At 47.9% G+C, this 12,532-nt stretch overlaps 3 protein-coding genes across 3 annotated transcripts; all 3 read right to left on the reverse strand.

Moving 5' to 3' along the window:
• Positions 1 to 2,274: 2,274 nt before the first annotated feature.
• On the reverse strand, positions 2,275 to 2,921 carry AO090003000067 (uncharacterized protein; the record flags this gene model as incomplete). The annotated part of the gene is made up of 4 exons (XM_023234716.1): positions 2,275 to 2,349; positions 2,439 to 2,553; positions 2,656 to 2,762; positions 2,910 to 2,921. 4 exons carry the CDS (start codon positions 2,919 to 2,921, stop codon positions 2,275 to 2,277), a joined length of 309 nt encoding a protein of 102 aa, XP_023089813.1.
• A 2,293-nt stretch (positions 2,922 to 5,214) lies between these two features.
• On the reverse strand, positions 5,215 to 6,775 carry AO090003000068 (casein kinase I; the record flags this gene model as incomplete). The annotated part of the gene is made up of 5 exons (XM_001819253.3): positions 5,215 to 5,798; positions 5,862 to 6,267; positions 6,318 to 6,466; positions 6,522 to 6,591; positions 6,647 to 6,775. The coding sequence occupies 5 exons, from the start codon at positions 6,773 to 6,775 to the stop codon at positions 5,215 to 5,217; spliced, it is 1,338 nt and encodes a 445-aa protein (XP_001819305.1).
• Positions 6,776 to 10,109: 3,334 nt separating this feature from the next.
• rtt106 (putative negative regulator of DNA transposition (Rtt106)) lies at positions 10,110 to 12,255 on the reverse strand (the record flags this gene model as incomplete). Its single annotated transcript, XM_023234717.1, has 6 exons — positions 10,110 to 10,188; positions 10,228 to 10,405; positions 10,773 to 11,204; positions 11,323 to 11,679; positions 11,736 to 12,077; positions 12,150 to 12,255. 6 exons carry the CDS (start codon positions 12,253 to 12,255, stop codon positions 10,110 to 10,112), a joined length of 1,494 nt encoding a protein of 497 aa, XP_023089814.1.
• Between the last annotated feature and the right edge of the window lie 277 nt (positions 12,256 to 12,532).

The following is a 12,532-nucleotide window of genomic DNA, read 5'->3' on the forward strand; positions in this document are numbered from 1 at the left end:
GTTCGGTCGAGAAGCTTGTTGGACCGCTTCCATTATTACGTTCTTGGCAAGATCCATGGGCTCGGACTGGAGCTTCTATCTGCTTTGGGCAAGACCTATCTGACAGGTAGCTTCAAGTTCCTAGATCATATCCGTATAGTATCAACTCCTCCGAAGTAAGTACTACTTTACACACACAGCGTGCAGATATTCCCCTCATCCCAGGGTTCAATGGATTGCGCGTCGTGGGGGGGTTAAAAGGTGAGGTATTGTCCTACACCATTCTTTCTCGATGGAATGAATGAAATCCGGCCAATCCCATCGCAGAGACAGTGGACCATCTACAAAACGATAGTAACACAACAGACACAAGGACGCACAAGATCTGCCATCCCTTGCAAGATGTTCCCCTCCATCATCTGTTCAACGAACCATTAAAGAGGGACCCAGACGGGACGTGGTACGGAATACAGAATATAGAAAAGGGTAGGATGAGATAACATCACGTCATAGACAGTCTGCCGTGCAACCAAAAAAAAAAAAAAAAAAAAAAAAGAGTCGTCCCTGTACATCTGCAGATCATAACGAATCCAGTCCCGAATAAGAATATGGAGGGAACCACCCAGGACCACAATTAAGAAAAAAAAATTTGAATTAGAATCCGTTTCAAGTGGCAAACCGAGTCAGACAAAATTCGGGAAAGTCTGGTCTTTTTCCGCAAGGGAATGCAATCACTCGGGCATTCCGTTTTCTTCCGTGAGTGCCCTACAGGTGTCAGACAACGGGGGCCAAGCAGATAAAGCCACAAGGCTCAGCACGGTCAGATGCGGTGAAAAATTCTCGGATTCTAGAACATCTATGGAAGCCTTCGAGTTGTTCTTCAACGCCACTTCGATAGTTGTATGTCCCCTGTGTAACCCTTCAAGTACCTGGAACTAATCTTTGAATGGGCATTGAAGGCGAATTCCTTTGCGAAAATTTTTCTATTAAAACTTTGCCTCTCATCACAACATTAATTATAGAAAACAATATGACTTGGCCAGGATGACCGTCATTCTGATATAAACCAGCCATCCCTATTTCTCCCGACACATCAACAGTATCGACAACTATGTACTCCGTACAGCATCACTCAAACCAGCCATTGAACCAGATCATCAACTGCCATAGCAACCTGACGAACCAACAAGGAACCGCCCGACACCAACGGTGCTCACCGGCGTCTATAGATAGAGATTGCTCTGCCCGATATCGTCGTTGCTGAGCTCCACTATCTAACAACTTTCAAATATCCAACTTCTCGTCCCGAGCCCCCACAGAGAAGAGAAAAAAAAAATCAAATCGAACTGTGGCAAAAATTAAGGCTCTGATCGCTGGTCGGGCTATGCCGCTACTAGTATACAGAGTATAGTTCGATAGAGTAATATGTATCCACCTCGAGCCTGATTCCCAGTTTCTTTTTTTTTTTTTTTCCTTTTTTTTTACTCGCTACAGAAATTGAATTTCAATCAAATGGTTCTATCCGTCTATTGGGATTAGTGCGGCTATACTCCGGATAAAGTAAGAGCAACTGTGATATTACACTACTTTACTCTAGTAAACGAACCTACAAACCCAATAGACCCATTCCACACAACGTGAAAAGATATGACCTTATCATTGGGACAAATTGATAATACGAAGTCCAAAAAGATGGAGGCAGTTTAGTTTTCCGAGGAACCGGAGTGGGGACCCCCAATGGGTAGCGGAAAAGCGCGAAAGCAACTATCTCAGGTATCTAACTATCTCTTTGTTTAGTTCGCAGTGGATCGACCTTAGTCTTTTATCTGGGCTATCGAGAGATTCGGGTGTCTTCCTGCGAGATATCGAGGACGGTGTACGCAATCGCTAATTTGGATCAAGCCTTAGCCGGGTGTCACTGACTCGGTTATAGTCCCTTTATTTTTATTTTTATTTTTATTTTTATTTTCTGGTCGCTATTTGTGCTTGGGTGAGGGTTTGGTACAGTAGTGGTGGGATGGAATAAGAATATGTATCCAATGACGGAGATTGACTTATGAAGTACTCCGTATTATCATGACTTATAGTTCGTCTAATAATAATCTCTAGTGTTCAGTCCCCTCGTAGAGACACCTACAGCATAATATAGATAGCAAAAAAAAAAAAAAAAAAAAAAAAAAAAAGCAAAGAAAATAAAAGACGCATGGACAAGCTACTCCTCCCGACACTACCTAAGGTACATGCATACTGCATAGGAGCTATCAAAAGAGCTAGTGAGAGAACTCCAGCGCATCGCTACCAATCAAGCCCCGACAGAAGAAGGTTTAGTCGCTTGCAACTGTTCCAAAAGCTCTCCACCAAGTCAGGATCCTACTAAACAACGTATCACATCCACGTGTCATGGGGTCGCGAATCAAAAGAACACGTTGGAAACAGTTGGCGGACAACGGAGAACTAACGGTGTAGACGAGTTCTTTCTGGAATGGTGTGGATGTTCGTGCCCGTTGCGCATTGATCGCGAGAATGGGATATAAGGCAGTCCCCTGGTGTACATAGGGATCTCCCCTAATTTCCCTACGAGAAAGAAGTATGGGAGAATGGAAAACACTCACCACGCGATCATCAACTGATCCGCAATTTCTCCGTTCCGTACACCATCAACTTAAGTACACGGACATCATTTGCTCTCTCCCTCTCTCTCTCCACACGATGACTAAATGATCAACAGATGAGGGTTTCAAGAGTCCACGCAAGATAGGCCAGTCCCTCGTGACATCAATACCCTAAGGGCCGGCAAATCCACGGTTAACCAGGAGAGGGGGGGGGGGACCAGCCAGAAACACGAGAGAGACCAGTCTCAGAATGTTGTGGCATGATGTTTAAAAAGTGCCTAAGGGACGATAGTTACGCTAAAGCCGTTAGTAATCTACCTTGGACTCCATAATTCGTGCTGGTGACTCCAATCGACCAGTAACGGACCTTCTCAATCAAGATAAGTACAGGACCACTTCGTTAGCAGCGGATACATGATGGCTCACATCATTGGTCCTACAAAGGGAAAAACGACTCCTCGAGTCTAGACTGGGACTGTGGGGAGTTTAGAACAAACGAAGAGGGGAATAATGGGGACCCCATGATTCTGATCCCAGTCCGTTTAATGAGTACCCACCGAGAGGATGGATAATTAATCCTATTCATCCTGTGACGGAACTGGCCGACGAGAGAGACAGATTACCAGATGAAGGAGATCCTTCTGCACAGCACAGTCCAGCGAATGAGCATGGTACTACTCCTGCTACTCTCAAGAGACGGGGATGCTTCATACATATCTCTATCCATCTGAGGTTACATGCATGAACAATCGTCAGACTGAAGGCACATCCCCCTCAGCCAGATTGAAATACTTACAGATGGCCAGGAAGTCAGGCAAGGCCGGTGTTGCAAAGGTGAACCGAACCCATTGGAGGACGGCATTCATGTCCCACCGCATACCTCATACCTCATTCCTTCCCGTCTCCAATGACGTGAAGATGTCAAGCAATCAGGCCAGCAGACTCAGACGCGAATGAAGGACTCGGGACGATCTGCACCTGTCAACCAATGGTCATCCCCAAGCAACGTTTCTGCAGCACGGCAGACTAATCCCGGTGCTAACAGCCCATCCTGGAGTGACAGGGACAGGGACAGGGATGCCACTCTTAGTGCTGCGCTGAGATACCACCCTTCAGATCCATGTCCATGGCGTTGCCACTAGATTCGGCAGGCCGCGGTCTGCAACCTGACACTGATCATGCACGAGTCTTGTTGATACTGGAGTAACATCCAATAGGATTACAGATATTTGCTTCATATTCAACTACTTGAAATGACTGGCCCCGTCAGCCGAGCGGGTAACTGAATTGAACATCACTTGTTTGGTATAATTACTCTACGCTATCATAGTCTGTCTTATACACTGGCAGAGCGGATCAGCCCCAATGCAACAAATCAAAGAATGCTATCTTGAACCCACACGATCAACTCGCTGCTCAAACACATATTGAAACAAACAGTAGATTTAACGAGGAACGGAATGATACAAGACGTTGCCTCTCTGGCTCCCTTCGATCCTGCAACAACCCGACTGGCGAGTGCGACAAGATCGGCAGTAAAGCACATCGATCTCGTCTAAGGGGCATGGGATTGGGTCATAGTTGATCAATCCACTCCTTGTTTTGGCTTTTTGCTCACAATGGCCAAGGTATAGACAAGTACAAATCCAACCAATGAGGCTACATCTGAATGATCCCCTGCAGATAAGACACAGAACGTACGCAGACAAGAAACAAAAGCAGCAGAAAAGAAAGAGAACAACAAAAGAAAAGGAAATCAAACAGCCACAGGCTGCTTCCACGTAAACTCCTTGACCGATGGACCCATTTGTCCTGCGACGTATCCCATGGGGCATATTCAAACATTTATAGTCTTAAATGCTTTGTAAATAGGTCACTGCTGGTTGAAGCGCGAGGACTCTTCCATCAGATGCCAAACGCCCTTCCGCCACGTCATTAATATTACCATCGAAGAACCAGCCACAATGAACTGAGAGCATAGAGACGGCGAGAGGTGAAAGAGGTCGAGATGGTCGGAAAAGGGATGAGGGCAGGGCAACGATATGTAATCTGAGACACAAGAATCTAGTATTAAATGGCTCACACGCCAGAATGCGAGAAAGGGAAAAAAGAAAAGGAAATCGCACAAAGCAGAATAATCGCAAAATTCGCCGTTCCGAGCCATAGCACCATGAAAAGAGTGTCGAAGATGACGAGTGTGATGAGACGTAGAGGTGTGGAATGAGGGTCGCTCCATTCGTGACCGGTCTGCTTCGAGCTGTATTACTTTTGCAGCGTCGAGATGAAACCGGACGGGCGAGCGGTGTGCTCGATCCGAAACCCATTCCATCGTTGACAGAAGAATAAGGAAAACAATATACCCGCCCCTATCCATCTTGTGCTCATCTGCCAGCAGTGTCTGCAAAAGCCTTCCAAGCTTGGTCCAAGGAGATGGGGGGCGTCTGGTTTATAACAGAGTATAATTGCATGCTGTCTTTCAACCCTCCCAGGAGCGCGAAGACAAGAAAGAACGAAAGAAAGTCGAAAGCCAACATGATGTAGAATTACATTCCCTGTGCTCAACCGGGTATCAACCTGGAAAGCTGCATAAGCGAAATGGCATGACACCTGAGCATCAGCGTGGTCACCTACCGCAGCATAATGCTTTCATCACTTTCTGAACGAAAGTGGGCTGCGGCTCATTGATCCCTTGAGCGCCCGGGCCTTGCTGGCTATTCTTCGTCGGGTTGGCTGGGCTTCCCATGCGACCCGGAATATTTGCGTTCGAGTTCTGGAACTGTGCCTGAGTGGACACCGTCGGTGTAGTTTCCATCCCCCCGCTCTGGCGCTTCGGTGGCATCCCGCCTTGGACGTTTTGCCGCTCGCGCGTCTTCCCCGCTCCCGGCTTCGCCGGAGAAGGGGGCGGGGGCTGCGCGGCGTTTAAACGGTCTGCTGTCACACCGGGCCTCTGGCTGCTGCGTAGCTGCTGAGCATGGAGCTCACGAGCAGACGAATTGGGAAGTGCATTGTTGTGGAGATGCTGCTGGGACGAGTACGACTTGTACTCCCATCCTCTTCCGTTGTTGAGCTTCATCCAGTCATATTCGCCGTCTTCGACCTCTCCTGCATTTTTCAGGGCTTGCGTGAGCAAGTCCCTCAAGTAGTCGTAATCAGGTGTGTCTTCGAACCCAAGGTTGCGGACATAAGTGAGGTACTTCGTAAACTCTTCTAGAGTTCAACGGTCAGCATGACTGTGCTAAAGCAGAAGGGAAAAATATCGGTGAATAATACCAGGAAATCCTTCGCACAGGTCCTTGATCGCAGTAGTTTGTTTCTTCTCGCCAATCTTCTCGTACTTCTGCTTGTTCGTCGCGGCTTTCAGCCCTTGCCATGGCAGACCTCCTCTCAAGAAGTACATGAAAACGTGACCCAAAGCTTCCAGGTCATCTCTCCGGGACTGCTCCCGGCCCAGGTGGGTGTTGATACTCATGTAGCGGGCTGTACCGGACAGCGACTTTCGCTCACGATAAGGGATGTGTTGCTTCGTTTTTGGATCACGGTATTGCTTGGCCATACCAAAGTCGACGACATGAATGACGTTGGCGGCCTTGGAATTAGGGCGGCCGATGAGGAAGTTGTCGGGCTTGATATCACGGTAGATCAGATTTTTCTCGTGAATCGTTTGGACGCGAGAGAGCTGAAGATAACTGTTAGACATTATGCATATAAGATAGTCGGTACACGCACCATCTGCTTAGCCACCATCACAACTGTCTTTGTCGAGAAGCGACGATTACAGTGATCGAAAAGATCCTCAAGACTCGGACCAAGTAGGTCGATAACCAAGATGTTATGTAGACCCTCCTGGCCGAAGTAATAGACATTGGGAATGCCCGCTGCATTCAATCAGAACCACGTCTTCTATTATGAGTATACTCGTTCAGTACTTACGACATCCGACCAGAATCTTGTATGTCCGATACTCATCGCGGAGTTGTGGTGCATCACTTTTCCGTGGTTCCTGGGATTGTCAGTATGTCGGATCTCCAGCTCCTCCATCGAGACGGTGCACGCACGAATTTGATGGCCACTTGCTGATTATTCAAAAGGTTCGTGCCCTCAAAGATTACACCGAACGATCCTTCACCAATTTTCTTTCCCACCCTGTAGTGGACACCCACCACGTTGGACGACGACGATGACATGGTTGCAATGGGTATTGGGTGACGGTAAGCGGAAGGCTGATTTCACCAAGGGACAGTTGGGTCAGGAGACTCGATCCGCAGGCTCGGCACGTGAAAGACTAGTCTGCGAATAGATCGAAACAGTCAGCAAGGTAACAAGGGGAACGTCGATTAACACCGATCGACCGGAATGGGATGATTATTTGCATTGGAAGCAAAAGAAAGGGAGGAGAGGCTCACAGAAAGCCTGTTTGCAATCTAGACCATTCATTCACGAGTTTGATGTATGCTGGAACCGGCACAACAAGACGGGGGCAACGGGCGGAGGCAAATCGACGGCTATCCGAAGAAGTCGCACTGATAGTATCAGGCGAAGAGATAATTGTATACCCTTTGGAAGCGGTTGATGGGGGAAAAGTCACGGAAGTGAAGTACAGGCAATTATCTCCGGTAGGCCGACAGTCGGAGCTGCAGGTTGACAGTTTAAGGTGCGCTGTGGAAAAGGGAGGATCGTAAAAAGAAAAAAAGTGGGTTCGGTCGAGGAAGGCAAAAAGAGGAAAGAAAAAGGAAAATAATTAAAAAGTGAGAATTACTCCCTGGTACTCACCAACTGCGTCGCAGTACGATTAACCGCACTGAGCAGTGGTTTGAAAGGATTGGGAGAACGGAGAAGGGAAGGGGAAGGAAGAAGGGTGAGGTTCCAAAGAGTAATGGAGGACGAGGGAATGGGGAGCGATGGGGAACTATGAGTGGATAGAACGGACTTTAGGTGAATAGGGAACACACCAGTGGTATGGACACCTGAGCCTACGGGGAGAGGGAAAAATTAGGAACAAAAAAAAGAAAAAATGAGGCGGAAAGAGGAGGAAAGTCAAGAGGGAGGGAAGGCGATGGTTGGACGACGAGCGGGCGACTTGTCACTGGTCCGTCAACTTTCGTTCCGTACCTGAAGGCTGAGGTACCATTCAACTTCCATACATTACCCGGCTGCCTGCCTTGAGGGTTAGCGCGTATGGGAAAGGCAGTGTCGGTATTGACTAGCGGAAACATAATCTCTGAAGATCCTTTAGGGGAGAACCGTGGTAATTTTCAGAGATCCCTCAGTCGTTGTCATAGTATATACTAGGCACCATACATCTACCAAGTACAGGGAATACAATTTCGAACAGGACCTACGGAGTGTACACCAGGAAAAACGTCATCAGCATCTGAAGAACTGCGAAATCAAGACATCGCCAGGAGGAACAAGGAAAACAGGGAATTCCGTATGGGACCTCGACTCGCCCTAGTACAGGGACTGGAGTCACTGGACTGTCTTAGTGGCTCCCTTAGCGCTCGGGCTGTTGGGCGATGAACGGTTGAAGCCCGGACACTAACTTCCTAGGGAGATAGTAAGTGGATTTCGGGGTCGTTCTGGCCAGACTGGCAGCTAAGATTCCAAACGGGGAGGGATTAGCTCGAATACATGGGAATGGATGTATGTATGTATACGATCCAGGAACAATTGTTCCAGTCATTGTTCGTCGCGTGCTTCCCCATCGTAGATACCCAAGGATCAAGACGTCCATTACCTGGGGTGGAAATGTTACATGAATCTGGGGAACCCAGATCAATAGAAGATTTCAATTGAGAGACATTCATTGTGTAAGGAGACCCATGTGGATATGCGCAGGTTCCAACTGTTACTATGGTTACTCTTTTGGTTTTTTTTTTTTTTTTTCATTTCCGTAATACCCTGTCGGCCTATGTACCTTTTACTACTAAGTAAATGATCCTCGGCCATGTGCAGGGTAAAATTCCCGTATGATACCCGTGATATAATACATACCTTACCTTACAACAAACCTTCAGAGTTCAATTGGGGAGGGTCATTGATTGGCTTTTCATTTCCCATCGTCGTTCGGCCCCCTACCCAAAGGTAGTACCTCAACTTCGTACTGTACTGTACCACGGAGGACCACCCCTTCCCCATAAATAAATATCCATACCTACAAGATAAGCGAACAATCCAGGTGCATACTCCGAACATCTAACGAGAGCGGATTGTCCCTCGCTTTAACCTCAAAGTCTATAGCTGCAGGACAACATACATGTGTTAATTTTTTTTAAAGCCAGGTACGGAGATCACAATGCTAGCTGTCAACCAGCTCCTACTCAAAGCAGTCGTCGGCAGACGCGGACTAAAACGACGACTAGTTCATTGCTTTGCTGGCGGTGCCCCTGACCAGTCTATACCCTGCGGCATTTTAAGGATCAGTTTCTTTTACCGTTTTCATCGTCTATAGTACTACATGCTCCGAGGAATACTCAATAGTGGCTTTGTTCGCTTCTTTTGTCAAAAACATATTAACTCGATCGAACGCGCCGCTTCGATACTCACCCGCCATTCAGGGGAGCACATCGGCTTTTGAGCACGCGCCCTTTCGCCGGGTAGCTTAGATTTCCGAATTTGGGAAAATGGGACCAAAGCCACTCCTTAATCAGAGGGTGCCACTTTTTCTGAAGAGAAAGGGAAAAGAAAAAATTTGAAAAGAGAAGAGAAAGGAGAGAAGCACGACGAGCAAGGATGTCGAACCTCGGCGTATCGTTGAGCTCTGGAAAGAAAAAAGTTCATACCTAGTCTTCATATACAGGCATATACAGGTACACCACTCGTAGACCGTGTAAGACATATATCGCCCCTTTTCAAAGAGGACCCAGAGAGGTACTACTGGTAGTAGCCAGATAAAAATCACGCCACTAGGAACCACGGTCAGGCTGATTTTGGATCCCCCCTCTTCCCTTTAACCTGACCTACATTATTTATCAACACACGATTGATGGTCCGTGGTTACAACAGCCACACCGATCGTTCGGCAGGCATCGGTATTGCGAAGCGTCCTGTTAGTGGACAATCCTCTCTACTTCTATATCGAAGTCATCATGGGCGATCTCCCTTAACTTTCAATAAATATATGCCAGCTGAACCCCTAGAGATACTCCACCATGGAACATCCGCCAATGATTCTGCATTTGTGGCTCCGCGGGTTGTTGGTTCCCCATCCCACTGGACCATAGGAGCTCATTTTGATCTCTGGGAGTTTGAGAAATACATCCATAGTACATAATTTCTCTGTTGACAATTGGATTGATATTAATAATTGTATTGGTTTGCGGCGGTGCCGATTCTTACCCCATAAGTAGATCATCATAAGTTCTACAAATATATATATATATATATATAAAGGTCGCTCCTAAGCCACAAGAAGGGCTATGCTTTATCCACAAACCCACGATACCACGTATTTTCACCGTGATAGGTATCCAATAGACCTTATAGGAAGTAACATAGAGCGTCAGGAATATAATCTACGTCCTACCGGCGAAGGATGCATATCCTAGTCACTACAAAGCGCGGGGTCTTGGGAGACACCGTCAGTGCGTAGTGAATGGCGCTGTTGATTCTCTTGATATATCAACCAAGGAGTATAAACCTTGGTGATATGCATAGCAACAAGCGGCATATACAGTTGAACAGCCACCCAAAACATTGAAAAGCTCCACCTGACACGTAGGTGACCCACCAAACAGCCCTCGCATGTATTTTCTTGTAGGGCAGTGGTGCGCTTCCCGGCGGTTGAAACCCACACACCATGCCGCCTTGAAACGGTTCTACGTGGAATGGAGTGATTGGGCTGAGGCCTCACATCTGATCATGGTTTCTGCAGGGGCACTGCTCGAAGGTCTGATCCATTTGTAAAGTGTCTCATCGATACATGCCGCACGACGAGTGAGAGATGGAAAGTATAAGCTGAAGGTGGTCAAGATGAAACATCAACAACCCACGCCTGACTGGTCTGACTTGCAGAGTATTAATGCACCGAGATGAATATGACATCGCAACCATGAAACGTCCGGTATTTCGTAGAGTACTTTAATTAAGTATGACAAGTATTCCGTCACAGCTGGCCAGCAGGGATATCCTCCGCCTCGCTTCCAAGCTCATCTGCGAGAAGGTCTTGCCCGTCCTCCTCCTCACCTTCATCCTCATCGCCGTCCTCATCAGAGTCTTCCTCGCTGCTGGAGCCACTACCGTCGTTGCTATCATCGCTGCCGGGATCATAGTCTTCTTCGTCCTCATCTTCCTCGTCATCTAGCTCGCGCTGCGCCTTCTGCAGCTCGCTTTCTTCCTCAACAGGACCATCCGCATCCATAGCACCTTCCTCCCCAGTCTTCGCTCCATTAATATTATATCTCTTCGCACGTCGGGCTTCTGCAAGACTAGCATCCTGTAGACCGTGCTTCTTGATGTAAGCATCGATTCCGGCAAAGTCCGCCTGATCGATCATAGAAAACTCCAGTTCCTGCGTTTCATCACTCGAAGTAGGCCGAGCCACAATGTTAAGGTTCAAGGTTCGCTGGAGCACAGAGGTGTATGAGATCGAGTCGATGTTCTCGAAAGCAAAAAAAACTAGGGGCTTCTTAAATCCAAACAATATGCCGGTTGACAAAAAGAAGAGATAGCCTATAGTAGATAATGTGTTAGCTGAAGACAAACCAATATCGGCGTCCGCTGATGGCAACCGTACCTTCCTTACTGCCACGGAAGGCCTTGACATGATACGCTTTCTCTCCCTTCCGATGCGCCTCAGGCATAGCACTGACAAATTCCCTCTCATCTGGACGCACCACCTTTGTCTGCGATAGGTTCTCATTCAGCATTTGCCTTACAACATTCTCAGCTGTTTGCCCGTCGTTGCTTCCCATCTGTTGTCCATTGCCCGAGAATGCAGCCCTGGGAGGACCGTCATTGACCGTCCACACCATCGCCTCGGGGGCAGTTTCGCCCTCCGGTGGTGAATTTATGCCATCGCCATATTGAGGGATAATGCAGAAGTTGAACTGTTTCTGATTCTTTTCCGGGACAGGAAGGCAAAGGACATGTTCTGTATCGACCAACACAGTTAGCGCCAAAGTCATGGAGACTGGTCACCAAACTTACGTATTTTGTCCACGTGGATGCCAAACTCCACTGCCTTCGACGTCTGATTCCTTGCGCGAAGAAAACCGCGCCCGGCCGTAATCTCGAGTGTAAGCTTTTTCCGTTGCGGAAGAGCGAAGGAAATATCCTGCATATAGAATTGTAAGGGCGCATCGGCTTTCAAATCGCCTGGCGATTGTGCCTGTCCTGCAGTATCTCCATTCTGTAGCTTTCGTTTCTTCGCCGCAGGACCGTCTGTAGGCGTCTCTACAGGCTGAACGGGGGCGCTCGCATTCCTGACCAGCAGGCTGGAGGTATATTTGGCAATGTCCTCGAAGAGAGGTATATACTGCGGGGTAGTCCCTGTAAAGCCGTAACGGGCACCAGTCAATTCTCTTTGGCTCCTGGACCCGGGTCTGGTGTTGGGTTACGCACCGATCGCATCGTAGACTCGTTTCTTCAAAGAAGGTTCGGCGGCGAAAGCATCTTCAATGGCTGGAATCTTTTTCGTAGCCGATAAATTTATTGCGGCGAATGCCATAGTTGGGAAAGAGCAGCCCCGGGTTAACAAAGCCGAATATAATGTCTTGAGAAATGGGGCTGCGTGAAGGTTGTTGAAGGGAGAGATGGGGGATGGAAACTTCGGGCGCGGAGAGATGATGGATAAGAGAGATTGCGAACCACTCCCCTGGCGGTTGTCGACCAAAGATAGTCCAAACGCAATCGGGGGCTTAATAGCGACCAGTCATTAGCCCTATTGGCTCTTCAGAGACATCCCAATCTAACCAGGTTGCTTCCTTCCTCCGTAGATTCACTCT

Source organism: Aspergillus oryzae, chromosome 2 (assembly GCF_000184455.2).
Source record: "Aspergillus oryzae RIB40 DNA, chromosome 2".
Classification (NCBI taxonomy): Eukaryota; Fungi; Ascomycota; class Eurotiomycetes; order Eurotiales; family Aspergillaceae; genus Aspergillus; species Aspergillus oryzae.